Genomic DNA, 26,317 nt, shown 5'->3' with positions numbered 1-26,317 from the left:
GACGACAATCCGCGACGCCAAGTCCACACAAAGACGCCGCCATGCAGGAGCTCATAAGCATCTGTTAACAGAAACTGGTTGACTAGGCGGCGCAACTCGCGCGCATTCCAGCTTGGTCTGCCTCTGCCAGGGCCCTGCACATCAGCGACCGTATCGAGCACGCAGTTGAAATCGCCCAACATCACAACGTTTCGTCCTCCAAGAAAATACACATCAAGAGTTTTATAAAATGAGTTTACCAAATTAGAATGCGCAGGTTCGTAGATGCAAAGAAGTCTCAGACGAAGTGAGTTAAACGTGCAGTCGAACGCCAGCACGCGTCCAAGCGCATCGTAGGTAACATGATGGTCTCGCAGAAGTATTCGGTTCAGAACAAGAACGCCAACTCCGCTAGAACGCGTGCTAGCGTACGAAAAGAAAGCATCGATACCAAACTTACGCTTAAATTCCAACACGTCACTGAGGCGAAAAAAATTAGTTTCTTGCAGGCAGAGGATATCGCAGCCCGATGAACGAGCGAAAGCGACCACCTCGGTCTGCTTCATAACATTGCGAAACCCTTGCACGTTAAGCGTGATGATGTTAAGTGTAGCCATTTTGGTAATGAAAAAAAAAACAACGAGTTGTGATGTCTAAGCAATACAATGCGCGCTACGAACGGCGCCAAACCATCTCACTGTTTTCGTAGAGTCGGACCAGAGGAGGCACGATGCCTCCTTGCCCGACCAGAAGAGTTGTCCGAGTCCGTAGTCGACGTATGTGGACGCTTTAAGCTGGAGCTCAAAGCGACCATCTCAACATCCGAAGAGAGAGTACTAGAAGTGCTGGCGCTAATCCTCGATGCAGAAGAGGACGGCGACTGCACAGATTCCACGTCAGGAGATGGCCTTGGCTCCTGCCCAGGCGAAATATTTGTGCCGACACTAAACTGCGATGACGAAGGAGATGACGACGGCGGCCTCGGCTCCTGCCCAGGCACGATGATAGTCTCGTCGATGACGATGTTGACTGAAGAAGCTGAGGACGACAAGCTGCTCTCGTCACCATCGGCCTCAGATACACTGGCGTTGTCGCTCAAAACCGCAACGCTGGCTGCGGGCTGCCGCGCAGGCTGCGAGAGTGGCCTGTCCCCAGCATCAGAGACCTGCAGGGGCGCAATGGGCTCGGCCTCCGTAGCGGCAGGTACACTTGGAGAGACTGAGGCTGACATAGCAGGCACATTTAATGCCGGCTTGCGAGGTGCATCACTGGACGCATCAGCCGTAGGCACCGCTTCCTCCACCGATACATTCAGAGACGCCGAGGAACCACTCACAAAGCCGTTGGTGTCGGTAACGCCGCGTTCCTTGATGGCTTCATCGGCTGCCTGTGCAGCCGGTGGAGGTGCAGGTCGGGCCGCAGCCTCAGAGTACGAGGGCTTGATCGCGCATGCCACGGTAGCGTGCGGATCACCACAACGTCGACACGGCAGCACACAACCTTGGCCTTGGTGCCCAAAGACGCCGCAGCGGGCGCAGAACGGAGCCGTGCACTGTGCTCTGAAGTGTGATGTCGAGCCACAACGTCGACAAACACGCTGCATGCCTTTGTAATCGCATGCCACGCGGTGGCCAGCGACCTTGATGTAGTTAGGCACGGGCGACTCGGGCTTCATTTCAATTCGGACATACCGCGTCCCGGTGGTGACAGTGGGACGCGACCCCATGATGCCGCGACTTATGTGCAGCACCTTGCCATAAGGAGAAAGAGCCTTGGCAAGGGCATCACTTGGTACTCGGGCGGGCAGAAAAAGAACAGTCACCTGAGTCACCTGGGGGCTCAGGGGAACGATGGGGACGCGTTCGTTGCCGATGATGAGGCAAGACGCATCAACGATTGCAGCCATGGCGGCTTCACTCTTTACGGTAACTTGGTAGTTGCGTCCACCGAAGTGCTGGACACAGTAAACTTCTTTCAAACGAACTACGGAGGCTGTCGCATCGACGACATCCTCCGGACTAGCCCCCTCAGGGACGACGACATCAAAGGCAAGGGCCTTTGTAGGTGGCTGGCTCACCATGTTGAGGCGCCCGCCAGCCGAAGGACACCGGAACAAAAGATCACTCTTGGTGGTCGAACACCGGCCACCGACGCAAGCCGGCGGCCGGAACGCACGCAGGAACACAGCAGGCCGAGCAGTCCGAGCAGGCCGAGAAGCGATCTTTAGTAAAAGCGGTAATCTTTAGTAAAAGGCGAAAGATTAGTACGTACATGAGGTGAGGCCTGAGCGTTCCATTGGACCCGTAACAGATACTCTACGGAGTGGGGACTGATAATCTATGTCGATCCGGTGTATACATCTATGTCTAAGAGGCGTCGAAGTCGGGCCTGAGCGTTCCATTGGACCCGTAACAGATACTCTACGGAGTGGGGACTGATAATCTATGTCGATCCGGTGTATACATCTATGTCTAAGAGGCGTCGAAGTCGGGCCAAATATTCCCGACATTCGTGTGAAATTTGTGGGCCACCCGTTTGCCTCAGATTGCTCTAGATAATGTCATACGATTCAGCCTTTCGCGCAGCATAAACCTACTAGTTAAGCTAGAGCGCACCTCACATCAGAAATCAGAACCGGTCACCTATGTACCCCATTCCACGCCTTTATCAATCTTCATATGAACATTGCGGGTCAACAGTTGGCCGCAGAGTGTTCGGGGTGAGAACACATGATTTCGCGTTTCATGCAGCTTAAACTTACTACTTAAGTAGAGTCTCCCTCGCGGCAGGGACTTGAACCGGCGACCTATGTTACGTGTGTTAACGCTCGATATACGATCGCCGCCTCAGCGTCGTCAGTTTCTGGTCGTTTCATCAAAGAAATTCATCAAAAAACTAATCTACTTCACTAAGAAATGCTAACACGATGATAAGAACGGCCTTGTGACTTTGAAAATTCATTTCCTGCCATCCACATGTCCGCGCAGCCTTTATAATCAAGGTCTGCATTCAGACCCTTGTTTTGTACGCAGTTATGATTACTTTCTTCATTCATTCGTTCTGCTCCAAAACTGCAATATCGATTTTGGAATAAGCGACGCAATTAGTCAGTGTCACAAAATACGGCGCATTTTCAAAAAAAAACGGGCGCTGCGCCTAAGCAATCGCACCCGCGCGCGGTAGTGTAAAAAAAAAACAGGAAAAGAACGCCCGGAGAGCGCGTAAGCCGAGCGTGGGCTTTTCACTCAGCCCCGCCGCGGTGGCTCAGTGGTTAGGGCGCTCGACTACTGATCGGGAGTTCCCGGGTTCTAACCCGACCGCGGCGGCTGCGTTTTTATGGAGGAAAAACGCTAAGGCGCCCGTGTGCTGTGCGATGTCAGTGCACGTTAAAGATCCCCAGGTGGTCGAAATTATACCGGAGCCCTCCACTACGGACCTATTTGTTCCTCTCTTCTTTCACTCTCTCCTTTATCCCTTCCCTTACGGCGCGGTTCAGGTGTCCAACGATATATGAGACAGATACTGCGCCATTTCCTTTCCCCTAAAACCAATTAATATTATTATTATTTTCACTCAGCTCGCAGGCGGGGCGAGAAAGTAAACATAGACACGTGCGGCGTCGATTTTTCTCGAATGTTGGCGAAGTTTTTGCTTGTTGTCGACCGAAAGGGGGTAACCTTGTGCGCGCCAAAGTGATACCCTCCCACTTCGCTCCGGCGCCGATGACTCAGCGTGCCGAGAGGTGGTGGTGTTAACTTTATTACATACAGGGGAGTTTAGTACGCACAGGTCCTTGGGCCCCCGCACGGCCCCACTGCGCTCAAACGTTCATGTCCCGGAGGCTCATGACGCTGGCAGCCCGGCCTGTGGCGATGGCTTGCTTGGCCGGGTCCTCGGCGCGCAGTAGGGTCTCCCAAGCCTCTCAAGTGGTAAGGTGCTCCACGCCCCGCGGGGAGGATCCGACAGGCAGAGGAAAAGGATATTATCGAGAGTGGCTTTGGGGTGGTGGCAGAGGGTACAGGAGGGGTTTGTGTGGACTTGGTGAAAGCGCGAGCGTATATAAGGGGAGCGTAAGGTGCGTGTTTGGAGCTGCCTCCAAAGTGTCTGATGATAATTGTCGAGGGAGGGATGGGCTGGGGGGTACAGCCGACGCTCGGCTTTGCAGGCCTGCGTCAGTTAACTGAAGGAATGCATGCGCTCTCTTGAGAACTCCAGATCGAAGACCGCCGGTGCCTGGTTGAGAGAACCTCGGGCTAAAGCGTTGCAGCCTCGTTTCCGGGATTCCCGGAGTGGGCAGGCACCCATATGAGATCCATGTGGCGGGGCGGGTGTGCGGAGAGGGAGTGTAATATGCGAAATGCAGGGACGTGAACTCTCCCGCGGGCGAAATTTAGTATGGCAGTTTTAGAGTCCGATAGTATACACCGGGCCTACGTGCGCGTGATGGCTACGGCAATAGCGGCCTCTTCAGCCTCCTCCGAAGTGGAAGTGGGGGATATGTGGAGGGTAGCAATCGGTTGTAGGGAGGGGTTCGTGATGGTTACAACCGCGTCGTCACCTGTGCATGCGGCATCCACCCAAACAGCATCCGGTTCCATGCCATAGTTTTTGTGGAGCGCCCGTGCGCGAGCTCTGCGCGGGGCTCGTGGTAGGTGGTGTACATGTTTTTAGGGAGAGTTTTAATAAGTAGTTCGCGGTGAATGTGGTGGGGGACCCGGAGCTGTGTGTGATTTGTGGCTGGTATCCTGATGCCGAGGGTGTGTAGGATGTGTCTGCCAGTGGTGGTTCTCGCGAGACGTATGTATTGAGTCTGTCGGTAGGCCTCGATAAGCTCACCTATCGTGTTGTGTAAGCCTAGCTGGAGTGGAGTTAGAGCGGAGAGTCAGGAGGGCCGCTCTGACTTCTGTTTCCGTAATCTCCGCGTCGAGATTCGCATTCGGGGTGCCGGAATAGGGGGAAAGAGGTTTGAGGTACCGGGAGTTGTATGTGTGTTCCTTAGTATGTCGATGAGTGCGTCAGGAGAAAGGTCGGTCCTGTGTATAAGGCGTGTGACGTGGTGTTTTGTGGCTGTTTTGGATTGCGTCGGGTCAATTAAGCGACGGAGGAGTTGCCAACTGCGTTTGGATGACAGATTGCCAGCCATACTGTCACAAAACTGTCCCCAGTTCGATCGGCAGAGCTCCTCAAAGTGCTCAGTAATTTGTGTTTGCAGTGCGGCTAGCCGCTTTTTAAGGGCCTGATTGAGCTTTCGGCCTTTCTAGCGCTCTAGGATGCTATGGTGGGCGTCCCATAGGTGGGCCAGGTGAGTGTCGAGGGTGGGCGTATGTGGTGTTGTGTCAAGCGTTCGATTATGTGCGGAGACATCATTCATGAGTGATGCCACCCACTGGTCGATGTCTGTAATGAGGGCGTCAGGAAGGGCCGCCCGTGCTGCGCGGACCGCATCCCAGTTAGTGAGTTTGTGTGTTAGGTGAAGGGTCGTTCTCTGTTTGTTCGGTACTGTAACGGAGAAGATGTAATGATCGCTCCCTAATTTGTGATGTGTTGTGTTCCACGTAATACCCGCAAGGTTGCGGCTCAGTGTCAAGTCCGGGCTGGTGTCCGCGCTAACACTGTTGCCAATTCTCGTGGGAGTGTTAAAGTTGTGTATTGTGAGGCGGAGCTGTTGTACCAAGGACCAGAGTCGCCTTCCTCGTCCCGTGGTGGTGCGGTAGTCCCAGTCAGTGTGCTGACTGTTGAAGTCCCCTCCGATAATCAATGGGTGCTTACCTGCAATACGATGGAGATCGCGCAGTAGCGTTTCCAATGAAGCCATCGGATGAGACGGTGTGTGATATATATTTGCAATAAAAATAGATGGTGTGGAGTGTGCATCTGGTATCATATCTGTGTACACGCAGGGCGTCTCGGAAGTGATCTGATGCGTTTGGCGTGTAATGGAGTGATGTATGAGTGTGGAAGCCCTGGCTGTATTCGTTGCGTCCGAGTGAGCGGATGTGTAGCTGGGAAGTGTTGCAGGGGCATGTGTGTCCTGAAGGAGGAGGATGTGGGGCGTGGGAAGTGTGGGGAGGAGGAGTTAGAGGTGTTCGCGTTTGCTCCGGAAGTGGCGGCAGTTCTATTGCAGTATTAATAAGGAATTAGGTGGTCGCCCCGCCATACTGTAGCTTCGGTGGAGTGAGGGTAGGTGGGTTGGGTAGGGGGTTCTGTGGGGTAGGTGGACGGGATTGATGGGGGTATTGGGTAGGTGCAGTGAGGGAAGGACCTGCTCTTTTGTTTGGAGGCGGGTGTCGTACCGTGCGAGGCTCATCTCAAAGGCGTGCAACATGGGCGTAAATGCCGCTTAAATATGTTGCTCGAAGCATTGGGACAGGTGGTCGATGAGTTGATTGAATTTTGCCTCTAGACGCGCGTCCATTTCGGCGAGTTTAACACCCATGCGGGCCTATAGGGATTGAAGGCCGGTCAGGGTGACCGGTGGGTGCTCTGTTGTGCGTTTCTTTCTTGGGTGGGGGTGAGGTGGGGGTTTGGGAGTCAGATCGTTCCATGTTTTCAGTGGGTGTTTCAGGTAGCAGCGTGGGTTGCGTGGGAGGGACTAATGGCGGAAGCGGTAGAGGGGTAGAGGTGGGGGTCTTGATGAGAGAGGTAAGACGACTCACCTCCTCTCGCAGGGCCTGTAGCTTTCGGTCAAGGGCGTCCACCTGTGTGGGCGGGGGGGATTGAGGGCTTGCTGGTAGCTTTGAGCCTGTTGCCTGCTACTCTGCCCAGGAAAGTTGTGTAGGCTGTTAGGCCTGGCGGCGACGAGACGATGAGCGAGACTTGCTAGAGCGACGAACGCTGGCGCGGTCCGCGTCTCGCTCCGGTGTGCGGGAAGTGTGCGGTTGCGGTGAGCGCCGTCTCATCGCTTTGCAACCTTTAGTACCCTCATGTGGGCGCCTCTCCACAGAGTATGCAGGCTGGGGTGTATGTCGGAGTGTCCTCTCGTGGCTGGGGGATACCGCATCTTGAACAGTTGTGCGTACGCTGAAGGGTACACTCATCCGCGCGATACCCTGGTTTTCTACAGTTTGTGCAAGCATCAAGGTGTCCTCTATATAAAGTGCAGTTGTGGAGACCGCCTCCATAGGAGATGGTTTGGGGCACTGGACCCGCACGGAAGGTGGTGAGGATCGAACGGGTCTGTCCCATGCGGCGTGCATCAATGATGGGGACGCCAGGGTTGCCCGTGATGAGGTCTTCAAGAATCTGTGCTGGGGTTTCTTCCCAGTAGGCATTAGTGATTACTCCTCTTACTGCACCATCCGGGGGGGGGGGGGGGGCGATGTAGGCGGTGACGGTGTAGATTTGGGTTCGAATTGAGATTTGTTTGATGGCGGCCAGGCGTAGCCCGTTGTCTTGATGCGGGGTACTCATCGTGCAGGTGTTGTTTAGGGGGTGGATACGCACGTTGGTGTGTCCGGGACTTGGCGGTCCTTGGCTGCAGATATCAGGGCCAGGCGAAGCTGTCGCGGTTGAAAGTCGGTTAAGTTGAGTCCCCGTTTGACCGAAACACTATCTTGTAGGTATCCCCAGACAACCGCGGCTGGCGTTGCGACCTTTGCGCCGCGAGACGCGTCGCGCGCAGCTGGGACGCTTGGTAAACTGAATCTTCAGGTCGTGAGCCGGTGGTGGTATTCGCCTGGTCCTTGTTTTTAGGTGCTCCTTTCTGACGGGCGGGTAAGCTCAAGATATGGTTCCAGTCCCTGGGATCGTAGTCCTTCGGGTTGATTGTCTCTCCGATCACGTGGACCTCCATGCTGGCGAGTAGGGGAGGTCGAGCGGCTTATGCTTAGCGCCTAGTGCGGCAGCTGATCGGCAAAGGGCGGTTTTCGGCCCGTGGGCCCATTTACGGGGGACCGACGGCCACGAAATTTGAATAGATGGTAGCGCTCACCTTTACGAACGCTGCAGCGAAGACGTTGGCACTGCGTGGGTTCAAATCCGGACGAAATCGCCGTGCTTGTGCAGAGCCGATGCGTAGCGCGTTCGCACTCGCCGGCCCCGTACCGACAATCTAGATTTTCCTGGACGGTGATTTCTGTGCTCGACCAATGGGGTCGCGCGCCCAGCGCGGGAAGGAGAAGGAGTTCGTGCAGTTCAAGCTGCGTGTATGCGCGCGCCTGCCTTGGCACGACGAACAAACAGACGCGGTCTGCGGCTATACATGAGGGGCTGCAACCACTGTCGGTTAGCCCGAGCCGCCGTTTAAGTTTCCGAGAAGCGCGCCCGCTTGACTCCCGGGAGAGCACCACTCGACCAGCCAAGGACCAGCGAGGCAACGTGCGCCAGTCTGCGGATTGGCCCCGTCGAGCTCCTCAGGTCGTCAGACAGTCGCAGTGCCCGGTGAACAAATTGTGTTTTGTTTGTTTTTCTCTCTGTGTTAGTGCAGTTTAGGTGCAAAGATTTTGTTGAATTGTTATCTCTCTCAAGTGTTACTTTGCACGCGTTGCATGGTATTTGTGAATCACTTTGTATGTGGTCGTACGGGTGAGTGTGAAATCTCTGCATCGCCTCTTAGCTGTATAAACTTAATATTTTTTTGTGACCTTTGGCTGCGACCCATTCTCTGGCTTGCGGCCGGCGAGAGCTGGACACCAAACGACCAACCCCCTTGTCACTTGCTAGCTGGCCTCCGGCGGAGCTTACCACGCTGATTCGGGCATCTCCTTTGTGACCGAGACCGCTACCCCCACACGCTCTAAGGGTCTCTGGGAGCGCACGCTAAAGTGCGTGAAGTGGTGACAGTAAGTAAGGCGCATACATGTATGGCGAATAAACAGTCGCCCAGGTCGAAGGGGATAGGCGTATTTCTTTTCATACAAAACATGCAGCGTTGTGATTGCAACCCTTGAACATTACTGTTGAAAAAAGTACTATCCTATACATACAACGCAATGTTATGAATGCTTGATTTGATTTATGCGCGTTTAACATGCCACAGCGACTCAGGCTTTGAGGGACGCCGTAACGAAGGGCTCCGGAAATCTGGACCACCTGGGGTACTTTAAAGTGAACTGACATCGGACAGTACAATGGCCTCTGGAATTTTGCCTTCATCGAAATGCGATCGCCGCTGCCGGCGCGGCCGTGATCGAAACCGCGTCTTCCGGGTCGGCAGCGAAGCGCATATCGACTGAGCCACCACGGCGGCTCTATTATGATTGCGTTTTCATTCAATGGATGGACAGTGCAGATTTACATACGGCCGTTAAATATTGTGTCAAATAAATGCTGTATTTTCGTATCAAGACGATCACATAATTTGCTGCGGAAGTTTCTGGCAACAATCTTGGCTCTCATTGAGCCTGATTACAAAGGAGACATCGGCAACTTATATAACAGAATAACAAAATTGGTTACATACGTAGCAAGACACATTGTTTTGCACAGTGTAATAAATCCCTTCACAGTCGTTCTTGCATCCAACAGGTACCTATGAGAAAGAGAGGTATATAAGTCACGGAAGTGGACATTGTTAAATTTACAGGTGTAAGACGGGCTCCCTTCGGTAAGCGGCACCACTGTTAATATGTCTTAAAAAACTAATCTCATTTAACTGGTGCCAGAAATACGTTGAGGCACAAGGGATATGCAGGAAGTGTAGGCAGTGCTTTCAGCATCAGCCACCTGTGGTCCTGTGGCCGGCGTGAATTTAAACACGGGGTGCTCATTAGGAATGTAGGAAGGGAAATTCTGATTCTCACTTCCGCGCACTTGAAAAGGGACAGAAGTGTAAAAATATTACACCTTGTATGCTACATGAAGATATGTTCCGTTGTGCTTTTTGGCGTCTATTTAGTACTTAGATGGATTGGGTTCACAGTCAGCGAACAAATACACGTTCTATTGAAAAGAAAACACTAAAAATAAACCTGCTGTAAACTTTTTGCCCCATTTGTAATCTTTTTAATGGAAATAACGATCACCACACACTCGCGGTAGAGAAGTGCTAATTCTTCTAATCAAAATATCATGTATTACTGGCCGCCGCTCATTCAGTATCATTCATGTTTATAAGAGGCTACGCCGCGGCATATAGGCGCTAAAGTTAGTGAGAAGATGGAAGTAAGTATATTTCGATGACAAGCAAAAAAGCACGGAGTGAGCGGTTTTACGCTTCGACAGGTATAAGAGCGCTGACCATGAAGTCAATATTATTGAAAAAAATGCAGTGTATGCTCATGAACAAAACTAAGGAACGAAAGAAAAAAAAACATCAGATGCAATTAGTTAGAACCAGTGACATCAAAAAGCTGTCAAGTTAGCGATTTTTTAGAAGAAAGGATGTCAGATGGCCACTTGACACAAGTCAATACAATATAACATGCATGTTTCATTTTTTTAGAGCGACCACTGTTCCTTGCTTTAACTCCCGACGTGGTGGTTACATAGCGGGCTCGTGTTGTCAGCAGAGTGAAAATTGCTTCTTTAGGCAAGATCAAAGGCGCATTCATTGCCTAGTTTCACGATCAGCACATTGATCGCGCCGTGAGAAAGGAGGGAGAGAAAGACGTGAGACAGAAAGAGGCGCTGTAGCGGAGCTTTCCGGAAGTATTTCGGCAAAAGCGGTTCTCTAACCTGCACTGACATACCTCACTTCGAACACTACACGGGCACTCTGCATTTAGTCCCCATCGAAATGCGGCCACCGTATCCAGGACTTAATCCACGTCCTCGGCGTCAATTTTCGAGCGCGATAACCGCTTAGCCACCGCGAGAGTGTGACCTGAAGAGGAAGACACGTGGAGAGAAGGAAGGAAGGCCCACCAGTAGAGAGAAGAAACAAGTGACGAAGGGACATTGCTGCAAGATGTAGCCAATCAGCTTCGGGTGCTGTCACATTACTTGATAGAGCGGAGGCAAAGAGGCGATTTGTCTGTTTAAAAACACTTTCACAGAGGCGTGTCGCGAAGGGAAAAGTGCCCCTCTGGGCAATTGTTTCTAGGAGGAAGTCGGTTCCGGTTGTGAAGTTGTTTACACTGTCCCTGGAGCTCCCCATGAGGGCTGGAATATCTGCGTGCTCCTGCTGTTTTGACGGATTTTGCCGGGTCATAGAAAACCCGCGTGGGGCGCGGGCGAACAGAAAGCTCCCCCGACCGGCCCAAGAGGATGAGATTACAAACGTACCAACGATGTTTTCGGGCAAGGTCTGTAGAGGAAAAGTCAGGGGAATTAAATTTATTTTGTTTTTTTATGGAATCGCCTAGCCGTGTTGCAGCGTTCTTCCTTTTCGCAGGTCCCTCCTTTTTTCTTCGTCGATCTATGATCACCTAGCTGCAGAATACTACATGCTGGGCCGAACTAAATAGAGAGAACTGAATTCACTGACTTGTTCACAGAAAAGTACACTCCAGTGGCATATCATAAAAACATCGAATATTAGAGAACCTGAAATAAACCAATCATTACATCTAGGGCAGTGCGCGCTGCAAAGCAAGGGCGCGGGAAGATGACGATCGCCTCCGAAGCCCAAGACCTCAGTTGTCGCTCGCTCTTTGTCTAAGGTCAAAAACCTCGGGAAAACCACGCTCTCACGTAGAACGTACGAGCCCACGGTTCCAAGTTGTATACAGTATACAGCAGTAGAGGAGAGCCGCTAAAGCTTATGGGACCGACGACCAGATTGTAACAAAGCATTCCTGCGCAGACACACAATGTTTGCGCGAAGATCCTCCGAAGTCGATCTGAGAAAAAGAAAGCCCAAGAAGACGCGCAGTGAACGCTTGGGATGGCCCGCCGATAACGGTTGGCCAGTCCCCCTGCGTGGGCATGTGCCATCATGTGAGGGTCACAACAACAACGGTTGGGCTTCGCGCTGGAATAAAAATCGAACGCTATTTTGGTCTCTGCGTGGACGCACGCCACTTCGGTCATTCATGTACAACATTCTGGGACAAAAAATTTGAATATTGGAAAACTGCAAGATACTGTTGTGGAAATATTGATGGTATTGGTCCTTTCTTCGGACATGTAGCAAAATTTTTCGTTCAAAGTGTTTCCATCGATAGCAATCGAACAGTTAAGACTGCCATTGAAAATCAACAGGGAAAGCTTTTGACAGCTACAAAAACTTTAATAGAAAAGAAATGTAAGACTGCCGTCGGGTGATCTGCGGATGTATTGATTGTTATAGTGAAATTGTATTTTATATGAAAAAGTTGAGTTCATAAAAGGGTTCCCGTTCAAATATGCCTTTGTCTGAAACTCTTGGGTATGCATATCCCAAAGTCGATGCAAAGAAACAAGAAGAAAGTAAGCGCCGAATACACGTCCGCACATGACGACCTTATAAGGAGATGTGCGCGACAAGTCTTACTGTCGCAGGGGTGGCTGCCGACAGCCATCTCAAATAATGGCGGCATATCAATACAATGGAAACTTCCGAGACCACAATAAAATAGTAAGCATGACTTCCCTCTTTCTTTTTGGCACGTGCGCCGGCCGCAGTGTTCCGTTTTTTCCTCGTAGCGCGTAACTGCGACGCCTCTCGGCGGCTTGGAGCATTGCTCCGCACTCCCCGGCGCTGATGTGGTTAGCCCATGCACTCTCCTTCCATTGATTCGGTGGTTTAGATATCATAGTCGCTAAGAATTGAGGGCGCCTCACAAAGCGGCATTTTTCACCAAAAAAAGAACACCACCTTCGTCATACCCACTAACGTTTTATAAACCGCTTCGTTATAGCGGGGCTGAAGTGTATACTGTAAGCGGATACGGATACTATTGACGAGGACTTTCTTTTTTCTTGCTGTTACTTCCACCCAAGTTTGTGCGCACAAAGCGCTGGCGTCACTTTAAGCAGCAAAACACTCGTAAAGGCGCTGCCGTGGACAGCATACTCAAGTATTCAGATCTTATGCGTGATGGGGTCCTCCTGATTGTTGCTGTTAGTTCTCTGGACTGTGAAGAAAGTGTTTGTGTCATTATCAGTTGGAAAATATGTTTCGTACGTTCGACGGTTTGAGCATCCACTGAGCATGTGGTAGGTGCTTTGCCCGGTTAAATCCCCTGCACCCAGGTGAAATGAAAATTAAAATTGGCTTTTGAGGTTAAGGAAATGACGCAGCAACTGTCTGACATATCTCGGTGGACACCTGACTGCGCCGTAAGATGGAGGGTTGAGCAGGGACTGAAAAAAGAAAGGAAGCTACCGGGTGCGCGCCGGTTCTCTAATGAGTGCATGTTTTCTTCCTGCTTGGTGCTTTGCTGTCTCTTATTTAGGGTTCATCAGCCACAAAATCTTTTTCTTCCCTTTTTTCAAAGCAATTTGCGGTCCTTTTTGTTCAAATGGTTATAAAAACCTGCTAAATATGAAGGGAAATAATTGTATTGCTCTCCACTATGTTTTGAACGGGCGAAGCGTGGACTCCGACAGTGCCCAACTGAGCGGCCAGTGGACTGGGCTGCAGGGCTGCGCAGTGATTAAAAACAGCTGGTGTGTTAGCTCTGCTAACTACTAAATATTGTGCGAAAGCATGGCGGGTCACCCAAATTTTGGGCATGGGCCAAACCTATTATGGAAGTGTCGCAAATCTGTTACGAACGTGGGTCAACTCAATTTTCAAAATTTTGGGTGTGGGCCAAGGCGATTTAGGGGATGTCCGAGGTCGGTTCTTACGGTGGGTCAACTGATTTTCAAATCTTTTCAAATCAAGGTGTGGGCCTACCCCATTTTTGGGAGTGTGCCAATTTCATTTTGTGAGTATTTCAAGCCTGTCCTGCACCCGAGCACACCCGGATTAACCTGTAGTCAAATTCGGCCAAGGTAATTCTAAGGACAAATATCGGCTGGTCCATGACATATTTGTGCATGAGCCATGTTGATGACGTGTCATACTACCTCTCTGGAATCCACCCTACAGTTTTTGTAGATTTCGGCCATGGTCACATCAAAGTCAAATTTCGGGTGGTTGGTGCAATATTTTGGCGTGGATCATGTCAGAGTATGCTATAATCACATCCTGAGCCTTCAGGTGCATTGTCAAATCTCTTCACAGCTGTTTTTACAGCCACTGGAAATTGACTCACGTGACCCGCCAGAAGGCTTCACTCATGCCACGGATATCGCAGAGAATTCAGCTATAATTGAATAAAACTCAAGAACAAAGCGGAGGATGCCCCTGAAAGGACGCCTTCCGGCCAATGGCGTCGACCGATTTCCATAGCACCGCTATTAGTCCGATAAAGAAGTGGTTATTCCCAATTCCTCTGCCACGCCCTGCAATTTCATGCTAGCGGGTTCAAGGGGATTGGTGAAGAAGGAGAGGAGGAGGATCGGTAAGGGAGGAAAATGTGTCGCCACCAATTACTGGAGAGACTCCTTTGAAGGACATTCGTTCTTTAGTTATATCGTACTACCAAAATTCTTTTTCACTAAAAAATAAACGCGCGCTACTTTAACAACGAAAGTTAACAATTTTCTTTCATTGTTTGTTTTGTCTGCGTAACGGCAAAATAAAATCTTTGTTTCAATTCACTTTCGGAGGCCTGACTATTACTCATCGCAGACGGCACCGAGACAGAAAGCGCTGACACAATTTCAGCCGGCGCTAACAGAGGCGTCGGCAGCTTACTGCATCATAGATAAAGGGCACAATCCGTATTTTTTTCAACCCCAGTCGACTGTTCTACAGTACGGGAGAGTTAGAACGTCATCAGGCAGCTTTCTTTCATATTTTATAGGCTTGCTTTAAATGCCACGAAAAAAGGACCACGTCAAAGATACATCCTACCCAGAATTCTTGAGCATGGTTTTTAACCTCTTTGCAACCTAACAAAAAGCGCTTTATCCTCAAATGAAGATTACAAATCTTATAACATTAATCTTGGCTTATTCACTAATTAGAGGATACATGGGTAAGTTTACAAGAGAGGGGACCGCGCTCTCGGCGCATGTGCGGCTGCTCGGATCTCTGGCGATGGGTCTTGCGTTGCCGAAACCAAAACTCGGGCACAGCACTCTGGAAATGGAAACTCGCGAACACCACAAGAACGGCACTAGGAAAAGCAGTATGCCGTTGGTTTTATACTCTATATAGTCTGCTATTTTTTTCAACCTTAGCTCAAATTACGTAAAACATGCTGTATACAGTGACACTGAAATGAAAGTAGAAGCGATGATGAGCAGAGCCTCTCCAGCCGGCACCAAAACTGTTACCTCCACAAGCAGCATATAGGCTCCGCTTGCTAACGAAAGTTACGTAAGCTTTGCCAGTCAATGTTCTGCTGCACATTTATGGCGTGCTGCAATTTCAACTGCCGTTGAACATTTGTGCTAGTAACTTCACTACTGTCCTTCACGGAATTGGTCATAATAGCATCAGCAAGGAAGGCCGGGACATCTGTGCTGCTCATGAACGGCTTACGATCATTAAATTCATCATGGCGCACATAGTTTCGAAGTGTGGTTTGCTTCACCTATAAAATGATTTTAAAACTAATGTAGGAATATCAACTGAGTAGAATCTGAAAAAGCGCTCGACTTGGCTGAAACATTTGCTAACACTAAAAAAGAACGGCTTCTACTTATCCAGGTAGACCAGGTGATTTTTTAATGTCAGGTCTTACTGGCGGGCCATAACTGTTCCTTTACGATATGTCCTACTGGTCTCTAGTTCTGGAAAGTTTAAAGCTCCAAGATAATAATTAAATTTAATAATTTTATTATTATCTTGGAGCTTTAAACAGCTGCGATTCGAAAAGATAATGTTTGCGCGTTGTTACTGGCCCTAAAACAAGAATGGCCTTACAGGGGCTGTGACTGGGGCTCAGTAAAGTAGTGGAATCCTAGGAGGTTAAAGGACGCTGCTTAACAAATACCCTGCAGTAAGAATTTTTAATGCGATTTGTGCAAGCTGCGTTATTTGCAGTCTAAACTTGAATTTTCCGCCTTCTTGCTTTCCTGCTCTAGTCAATTTTTGATCGCTGAAACGTCGGCGCTCTTCCGCCGGCCCAACCCACTGATTCCTTGCGCTACCTCCACCGGCTGCCGGCGAGGGCGGGAATTCCTCGGCGGGCGGTGCTCCCTGACCCGCCGGTGTGGCTGCGGCCACTGTTCCTTCGTGATGTCTGAAAGAGATGGCGCTGTGAACAAATGATAACCACCGCCTGCTGAAGTCACTTCCACGACATAACGGCATGTGCAGGTTTCGCGCAAAAGCACGGCGTCATTGATCATCGCGAAGTGCGAAAGCGGTAAGTTTTAAAAAATGCATTGCAAATTATCCTCTTGGTTTTGTTCTCTCGTACGTGGCGTGAACGCTCGGTGGCCTGCGCTGTACATAATGCAAGCATTTTACACCCAACCCAGGCACCTTTTTCATGAACCTTTTGAAAACAAGACCATAGCATGTGGGTAAATAAATTAGAGTAACATAAAAACAAAACGAAGACAGCAGGCAAGGCGTCAAGGAGTTTTTATGGTGCATTTTTACCAAAGGACGACACCGCACAAGTGTTTTTTCTTACACAAGGTGGGGTCAAAGGCATATTTCTCAAGCATTTTGCCTTGTTAAGCCAAGAAAGTGGCCAGCAGCAAGTCTGTATTGTATTGCATTTTTTCACTGGTGGGCACCCATTGTATTACCGATGGCCAAACGACACTCTAGGATCGAATCCCGCAACTCCCGCAAGCGAGGCTGATGCTTGAACCAGGTTACCGCTTCAGTACGATTTTTTTGTCTGTCGTTTATTTTTCGACTGGTATATATTAGTAAAATCTGCCGTCCTCTCCTTATCGCTAAAATCACGTGTCGAATTAGATATAAGAGAGTATGAGTTAGTAAACAAGGATTTTTTTAGAGGCCCGTCATGAAAAGTGTTCCTACCATGCTTGTCGGTCCTTTAACATGCAGAACTTTTTCACATGGGGCTTTCGTCGGCCGTGTGGTGGGTGTAGTTACTGAAAGAAAACAAAACAAATTCCTGATTTGAAGTGGGTCTTTGTATATTATTGAGGCATTAACGAAAAATAACGGTCACCTAAGCGGAAAATAGCGGACACCTAAGCTGCGCTTTAAGGCAATGACGTGATAGCGTTAATGGTTTAATGCCCATATATTTAGTATTGGTCTTTATATACTTAATATCCATAGATGCCTGGGAGTCGTCGTAACATTCCCGGCCAGTTACGCAGCGTATAAGCGATGCACCACATTCCTGCGATGCCAGCTGCTGCCACCGGTTGGGCTGGTGCGACTCTCGCCACGGCAATTTTGTGGGCGGGTTGCGATGGCGACAAAAGATCACGTCAGCTAGTTTGCCCACCAGCCATCTACGTGGGCTGCCTAGGTGGGCCACCCGGATTCCTTGCCTTTTTTTGTGAATTTTTCGTTCACTGTCAACGACGCCGACAACGGACGGCGACGGCGACACCAGCTTTTTTGTGACACGGGCTTCTTAACGCGTTAATAAGGTACCTATATCTGTCCAAATATATGCACTCACAGCGCATGAGTCTCAGATTTTCATAACGACGTACCTCCTCTGCAGTTGTGAGTTATGTCCCGATGAACTGCCCCATGCGAAAATCCTGTTACGGTCTCTTTGTGCCAATGGAAACATTATTTGGATTGTGCTCATGCGTTACACATCACCAGGGGGCGATGTTTGCTCTTCATGAAAATTTTCGTTGAAAAAAAGCTATTTCTTCACACATAATCTCCAGAAGCCTAAAGAAAGCTAAAAACTTATTTTGCAACTTCGAACATCCACTCTTTACTTTATGCAGGTATGCTCATATTTCTGCACAAAGCGAAATGGTACCTGGAGATTTATGACAAGGGCGAGTCTTGTATAGACGGTACATTTATGGAGTCTTATTTTTAATTCTCTGAAGCGCGCTTCAATTTTCTAGACATTTTCGTCCAGCAACCGTGATCTTTCTTGAGCATGATGTGCGATGGCCAAGATCAACTGCAGGATGACAAATCCACTATGCTGAGCCGCAATACTAGCTCTAGTTCTCTTAGTGCAATATTACGATGTTCTGTAAACGCCGGAAACAGGCGGGGATGCGCCGGCCAGTCTTCACGATGTGACTTGCGAGGGCAAGCGTCGACCCGCGGTTATGCGCTACTCTGCACTGCCCCAGTTCAGCTCGTTTGTGGTGGGTCGTGAGGCTTGTGCTTTTCGACTGCCCCCCAGGCCTGCTGGACGGTCCATAGTTGAATGCCCCTGTCTGAAGACTGCACTGCTCTTTGAAGTTTGGGTGGGTATGTCCTGGAGGTAGCTTCGGTCTGGAACCTGGCACAGTCCCACATCATGTGCAATTGGTCCGCCGGACCCACTGCACAAACAGTGCACACATCACACGGATAGACTTATGGGTGAAGCACGTGTAGCACTGCAAGGGCGACGAGTAAACCGGTCTGTATCAGCCTTAGGATTACTACCTCCTCCCAACTGAGTGCCGGGTGAAGAGGCGGCATTGTCCGTCGGGCTACGCGGTAACACTTCGTAATTTCCCCATAACTGCGCTCGGTGCTTGGTTTCCTACCACCACAGGGAACGGTCACTCTCGGCGGCGCGGAAGGTGAGCGCTCGCGCCGCCGAATGGGCTATCTCGTAGTTTGGTGAACCACTTGATAAGGATAGTGCTGCCGTGGAATTGGAGCTTGAGCTTGCCGAGAAATATGTGCACCGGCGGCCGCCATCACCACCAGGAAATACACGAGATTTGTTTAATTTCATGAGGAGCAGAAAAGTGATTCTGCAGGTTGTCACCATTAAATCCCTCGTTCGGCCCCCTGCTGACATTTTCGAGGCCTTAAGGGGCATTGCGTGTGGCCTATAGCGTCGATTTACATCTGCTCTACCTTCTCCACCTATATTCACATGCACTTCAAGTAATTTTATTTATGCCGTTATGCCTGTGCTATCGCACGTTGTTCTGTGCCTATCCCCAGCGGCTCCTGGCCCCGATAAGGTCACTTCATCTGTGATCAAAATTTTGTTTAACGAATCCCTTGAAGACCTATTGGCTCTAGTTAACCATTCCAATAAAGATCCTTGGATACCCCATGAGTGATGTCTTGCTGAAATAGTCTATTGCCTGAAAAGCACGGGGCACAACTTAAGTCAAAATACGCTCCATTTCATTAACATCGAACGTAGTGAAATTGGCGGAAAGGGTACTGCTGAGTCATGTTATGTATTTCATTTCTGCGAATGCTTTCTTGAAACCAGGTGAACTTTGTTTCGGGTCGGGCTGTTCGATTTGGTGTGCTCATATTGACCTCGAGAGTGGTGTTACACTAGCTTGCAACAATAAACCATTTGCGGCTCTTGTCACTTTGGATGTCAGTAAAGCCCACGACAGCGTTGAGCACTCGACGCTGTTACACAGGTTACAGGATCTTAATCCAAACTATTTGGCAGCTAGGAGCTCTGCTTTCTTTAAACACACAGAGAATTGTATTGCTGCCAAAATGGTGTTTTCTTTTTAAGTCAGTAAAGACTACGAACACGTTACACAGATTGCAGGAACATAATTTCCCAAACTATTTTGTAGCCTGGACCTCTGCATTCTTGGAAAACAGAATTTTATTTCTGCGTAACTGGTGCCTCTTCTAGGAGATTCAGACAGACAAGAGGAGTGCTGCAAAAACCAGTTCTCTCCCCTGTTCTTTGTAATACCTTTCTAAGCTCAATTTCATGCATTCATAATGTGAAAACATATGTTTACGCCAACTATATTGCATTTTTTTTGCATCAGCAGGTGGCATTCACACTCTTTATTACACCTTGCAGAATTGTCTCAATGTTCCTGAGACCTGGTTAGGAAGAATTAATCTCCTCCTCAATATGAAGGAATGCTCATTGTTAGTATTTCCGGTTTCTGATTCTGTAAATATCTGCCTGGCATATAGGAATCCAATTATTCCTCAAGTTCGCACGGTGAAGTATCTCGGAGTATACGAAACTACGCTATCCTGACGGGCACAGATTCCGCAAGTGTCTGCAAAAAGAATTAGGACCATTCACACCCTGCGTAGGCTTTGAAGTGCTAGGTAAGGCATGAGAAAGTACACACTTCTGCTGATTTATAAAGTGTATGTCCGCCAAATTTTGGAGTTCGGCTGTGTTGTATTCTCAGGAGATCCTGCCTGTGAACTTCGTTCTGTTGTGCTCTTGGGGCATCAGGGGTTGCGCCTATGTCTGGGGCTTTCAAAACATATCGCGAATACTGTTCTGCACATTCAGGCACAAATCCCATCTTTATCAGCGATGTTTCGCCTTGTAAGTTATAAATCATTTCTAAAATTTCACGACTCACCTTTTCACAACTTCAGTGGAATATTTCTCATTCAACCTGCAGTCTTTTTTAATGCCGCCTATTGGCGTTTGCATACTCCGCAGATATGTTTCCTGCAGTCCTTCCTTGATCTTTTAAACATTCATTTCACAGATGTCCACCAAATATATTACAACTCATCTTCTGTCCAGATTGCATTCGTTGACATTTTCCCATCGAATGCAAAGCTGCAGCCCTTTCCTGTCATATTCTCATTACTAGCGATTAGTCGCAGGATCGCTAAAGGGCAGGTGTGGGTTTTTTCTCCTTGACTGGGTTGGTCTTTCTCTCTCTTTCTCCCTGACTTCACTCCAGTTTATTTGGCTGAATTATTAGCAGTAATTTAAGCCTCACGTAAATAAGAAACTACTGTTTCCCAAGACAGACTGTGTCCATTTGCTCTTCGTTATCCTCATCCATTGAGTCTCGTGAATTGCGACTCTTTAAGTTCCTAATAGGGCTATATCTTAATTAGGTAATATTAATTTTAGTACCGGGGCACACGGTCTTTCATTGAAATGAGGTTGCAGATTCATCATCAAGGGCCTCTTTCTGTGCCAAATTATTGCTGTCCTATCAACCTATTGATATACAGCTGGGGTGAGCTTTCGCAGCTACACAGTATTTCAGGAATTTGCTGCCTCTGCTCTTGAATCAGCTCCCTAATATCAGCATCTTCTGCATCCTTGAAGTAGCAAAGTCTGGAGGTCACTTTTATGCGTTTGCGTTGCCGGGTTCCACTGCTAAATTTCTACCTTCATGGATCTGCTCTTGCTATTTCCTGACTGTGCCGTGTATTTTCCGAACCGGAGACAATAGATGACTACCTGCTGTTCTGCTGCCGCTTCTCTTCTTTGAGGAAGCGCCTATTACAAATTCCCTTCCACCAGTTCAGTCTGTCTGTGTCCTCTGCGATTGTTATTTTCATTGGTACTTCTTTGCTTGGACGAAGCAACGGGAGTGTGTCCTCTGCTGTGCAAGATTTCCTTCTAGAAATGCAGCAACTCCCATTCTGATTTTTTCCCTTCCCGCTCTGTCAGCGCGAAATTGAATAATACATGCCTTGTATTCGAATTTACACATAAAGCCATTGTCCCTTCTTAGATCTCCCAGTTAACAGGACCCCCTCGTTGCGTCGTCTCATTTATTAGCCTGTACCGTATTACTACTATTTCCGCCTCTAAACGCTCCTTTTTCCAGCGATTCACCGCCTGCATTGGCCGCTCCCCTGTAGTGGGTATGTGCAAACCTTTTTTTGACGCCTACCAACCAACCCTGTCCGTACCCATCGGATACTTTTTCGCTTTTATGTGTTGTGTTTGCTTTTATGGCCATATTGTCACATTCTCACGCTGCCTGAAGATCCCAAGAAAGCCAGAAGATCTCACGACGCTACCTCCTACGCTTCCTGTGCCTTCGCAATGCCGATGTTGATTCGGTAAGGCACGTAGGCCTACCTCAACCTGGCCGACTGACATGAACAGTAATTATGGCATGGAAAGACAACATCCTGCTATCAATGCCTCTGCTCTTTCTCTTACCCTTCCGCCTCAAGGATGTCTCCTCAGCACCTCAGCTCCTCCTGCACCTGTTATTTCATCGCTACTCAAGTAGCCGTCTTCACTTGTACGAGAGGAGTCCTCATTACCCCCCGCCAGCTTGCCTACTCCTGTGCCTACCCCTATGCCACTCCTGCTCAATACTGTAAGGCCTGTTTCTAATGTCAGTATTGAACCGGCTGCGAAAAAGATATGGGCCACTCCAACCGATCCTTCCGCTTCAAAGACGACACCGTCGAAATATCCACTCCTGGAATTCAACCACTTTTTCCGAGTGGAAATTAAGCCTACCTTGCAATACGAGATAACGTCAGTTCCTTAAAGATCGGTGTAGGAGCTCATGGACCATGCACTAGGCATCTCAGGATACCGCGGTTATATTTAGCATCGTCCCTCCAACTCCAACACTGTCCAAGTAGCATCACTTGGCGATTCTGAAAATACCTGTCATATTTAAAAATTATAAATCAGCGAGTCGCATTATGCACTTGTGCAGGCCTACCTGGCCTCTGGACATGGCTGGCTACGGTGCTTCGTTTAATACCTGGAACCTTATGCGCCACAGAAGAAACTGATGACGAATCTCTTCTCCGACACCCACTCAGTGCTTAATGTCCACCGACTATGCAACACAGGCACATTCCTTCTCCAGCTTGTGGGGCCGTTAGAAGTGCCAACTCGATTCTCCTACAACGGACGAATCGTCCATCCGAAGCATTTCCGTCCTGCACCAGTCTTCTGCTATCGGTGCCTGCGACAAGGCAGCATCAAAAAGTTGTGCTCGGCATCCCAAGACACACTGCCCAAACCACCAGCAGGCGGTCTTCTCTCCTTCGAGTTTCCGTTTTGTAAGGCAAACGACCACGACATTACTTATTCTAAATGCCCTCGAAAGAAACGTCATCCGGTGGCTGCCACTAATTAGACTGCAGTCAAGATCTCCAGCCGTTTTCCTGCTCTGTTGAAAGAAAGTGTAGGATGGTACTGAAATCCCGCCCGCATCTTTGCCTTAACCTTCTCGTATCCGCCCTTCTATGCCTCTCGTTTAGAAGCCAAGTCTTCGTACCTGTCGAAAAAAAGTTGATTTGCTTCGATAAATTGCTCTATGCCGGATGAGATCTCGGCTATCGATGACGCGATCGGCATAGGGCGCCAACCTGTCCAGCTTTGCCGACGTCGCTCTCTTTTACTAGAAAGTCCGCATCGATCTCCTGTTTTTCAAGTACCTCCTTTAGCTAATGTGCACAGTCATTCAGACTCAAAATATTAACAATACTAGAAACCTGCAGCTGCATTTTTAATGTCATTCCTCATTACCCTTTTGCAGCAACTGCCTCCGATGATTTTATATGTTATTCAAGCGAAAATGCACTAACGCTACTTACCATATCATACAATGTAACTACCGTGGTCTTAATAGTAAGCTCCCTGTACTGAAGCTGCGTATTCAAGAAGGCAAACTCACTGCCGGTGGTTTCCTTTCACAGGAGCATAATGCGATCCTTCCTCTTTTAGAATTTCGTGCATATCACTACCTGTCAATATTCGATCTCCACAGAGCTTTTGCTCCTCATAAAAACAGCGGTATATGTTCATTGTTCAACCGCACATTCTCCCGTCGACCTATCTCATTGGTGAAATAACCGTCAAGAATTAACTGCCATTCGCACTAAGCCGCAGCGCACTCAAGTTCTATTGGCCTCATTTTATGGTCGGCCACAAACATCTCTATTCAACTTTTGATAGCTCAATCATCTGCCCATCTCATACCCAGGTGTACCCATATTAGTTGGAGGAGATTTTAATGAGCCGTACACAGCCTGGGGATGCACTCACGAATCTCAACGTGGACACCAAATTTACGACGCGTTTTTCGACCATTCCTTTGCCGTTTCCACAATTCCTCTAATTATATCCGCCCGCGTGCTCCTCCATCGACGCCGGACGTTTTATGGTGTGTGGGTCCCGGCAATCCTCACTGGTCTTGCGAAGCAGAGAAATGGAGCAGTGATCACTCTCTATTCCAATTGATTTTGCCGTATGTAAATTACGTTAAATTCGCCGCAAGATTCTTGCCACTTCTTGGGACACTCTCCGCACGGATGGCCGCCTCATCCCGATACCTCCTGCCTACCTCAGCCTCAGCCCTTTCAACATCCACGCTTGTCCAAACAGAGAACACAATTTCTTCCACTATCGACAATTATCAACCAAATCTTGACCTTCAGCTTCTTAATCTCTGGGCAAGGTGCAAGGAACTGGACGTATACATCACTCAGAGTCCTGTCAGGTCCGAATGCGCAAACGGAACTTTATAGGCTAACCACTAACGCCCGTCGGTATTCTAAACACCTTCTGTACAAGCGTTGGACAAAGTGGTGGTCTCACCTCAGTATTCCTCTCGGAGACCGAATGAAAGCCATTCCTCAAAAACTTAGCCGAAAGCGTCGTCCTAGCTTTTCGTTCTTCTCCAGATGAGTTCGCTTCGCAAGCGGCCCTTCATTTCTTTCCAAACTGCCCACAAGCACAAGCTCCAATCAGTCCAACATACGAGGCAGAAGATAAGATCACATGCCCGTTCACCATGGCTGAGCTCATAGCTGCCATTGAAAACATCCGCCCAAGCACTGCACCTGGCCATGATAGTGTACCTTATGTCCTATTCCGGAATCCGAACGGTGAAGAATTTACTGCACTTCTTCGAATTATTAACGAGATCAGGACATTCTGTGAAATGCTCTTAGACTGGAAACATTCAGTGGTATTTCCAATACTAAAGCCCGGCAAATCACCTACAACTCTTGGGGCACTACGTCCGATTTCTCTTATCCCAACTATTTGTAAGCAGCATTAAAAACTGCTTGCTACTCGACTCTCCTTGCGGCTGCACCATTATGGAAAATATTCGTTTTCCCAAATTGGTTTCCGACCAGGATACGTATCCGAGGATGGTCTTGACCGCTTTGCCAACGACGGAATACGTCGCGCGCCTCATATCAGTCTCGTTCGCACAGTCCTAGTAAAATATATCACGAAGGTCAACGATAACATTCTCCATGCAGCCATTTTCAACACTATGTCAGCACTTAGCAGGCCCTTGTTCCTTTATCGAGCAATCGATGCTTTTCTTTCACAACGGACGTTTGCTATCCGCGTTACCGGTACACCCACAGGAAGCTTGATTTATAATCGCGGAGTACCGCAGGGTACTGTTTTAGCTCCAACTCTAACATCGCATTCATTCCTCTGAAACACAGCCTCTCAACCCTTCTTAATGTTCATGTTCTAGCATATGCAGATGAAATCACTCTCCGGACCACAAACCACTCAGCTCAGGTGCAGCAAGACTCCCTGCAAAATGCTCTCAATCATCTTCACAAATTTCTTGCCAACACTGGCCTCTTTCTTAACCTGGCTGTCGTATTTTCAAAGGCACTCTGTTCGTACTCACTATTGACAATGCACCACTTCCTAAACTGGAACCTACAAATGTTCTGGGCCTGCACGTTCATGCTTAAGGCAAAGGCACAGCTTGGTTGCCAGCTATGTGGAAGTGTGCCATATGAACACTTTGCCTCATCCGAAGAATAGGCAATTGACTTTGAGCTGCCCGCTCAGATACAGCTGGTCTCTTTGTTCACGCTGTCTTTCAACCTCGGCTCCTATCCAGGATCAGTTTCAACAACTTACAAACGACAGTGGTCCACACTTGAACTCAACCACAATGCCATGAGTGCCATTACTGCCCTACCTCGAGTAACTCCTATTTGACTGCTTCAGGAGTACACACAGTTCAACACACTGGCAGATTTAATTATCCAGCGACAAAAAAAGAGCACGGAAAGTTCCCCTTTGTCCCACCTTCGAGCCTCCACCCCCTCTATGGGCCTACTTTCACACTACTTCAAACTAGCCTGCTCGCATAAGGAGTCAGAGTTCTCTGCCATTAGCTTTTTGTACGAAACAGGATGGCTGTATCCGTTACACAAATGTTGCCGCAATCACAAAGGGGCATCACCTGATTTTATAAGCCCAACGCAGCCACACCTCTACAGCCGCCAAACCTACTGTACTGACACTTCATCTCCTATTGCCTTCGAACTGTGATTTTAAATGCCACAGACGCTTTACCTGCCGACCTTCCTTATAACCAGGCGCACCTATTTACTGATTCAGAAGGAGTTCTGAAGCATCTAAAGAAAGTCCGTGCAACCCGTCGGGTTTCCCAGGCCATACATACTGCTCGTCTATCCTACATGGTTCCTCTACGCATTCACTGGGTTCAAGCTAGGAGAGATGTCGAAAACATCGCAGCTGGCATCCAATCTCGTTTAACAGAGGTCCCACAACTTCACCTGCCTCTGCCATCAGATCCACTCACTTCTGGCGCATTTAACTTCATAAGCCTCCCTCAGGCAGCTTACACGTGCTCCGATTCTCCTGTGTACCTG

The 26,317-nt window shown here is 48.9% G+C and overlaps 1 protein-coding gene and 1 pseudogene across 1 annotated transcript in view; both read right to left on the bottom strand.

Moving 5' to 3' along the window:
* Positions 1-26,317, bottom strand: part of LOC144118987 (uncharacterized) — a 59,412-nt gene that overhangs the window by 6,663 nt on the left and 26,432 nt on the right. The window contains exons 5-6 of the mRNA XM_077651745.1: positions 16,841-16,914; positions 9,380-9,448 (exon numbers count right to left, since the gene is read on the bottom strand). Coding sequence (XP_077507871.1) covers positions 9,380-9,448; positions 16,841-16,914 — 143 coding nt within the window. The remainder of the gene's footprint in view (positions 1-9,379; positions 9,449-16,840; positions 16,915-26,317) is intronic.
* Positions 2,213-2,249, bottom strand: LOC144122297 (U5 spliceosomal RNA; annotated as a pseudogene).

This window comes from Amblyomma americanum, chromosome 2, assembly GCF_052857255.1.
Source record: "Amblyomma americanum isolate KBUSLIRL-KWMA chromosome 2, ASM5285725v1, whole genome shotgun sequence".
NCBI classification, from domain to species: domain Eukaryota; kingdom Metazoa; phylum Arthropoda; class Arachnida; order Ixodida; family Ixodidae; genus Amblyomma; species Amblyomma americanum.
The sequence above is the reverse complement of the archived record's forward strand: the minus strand, read 5'-3'. Positions and strand labels throughout refer to the sequence as shown.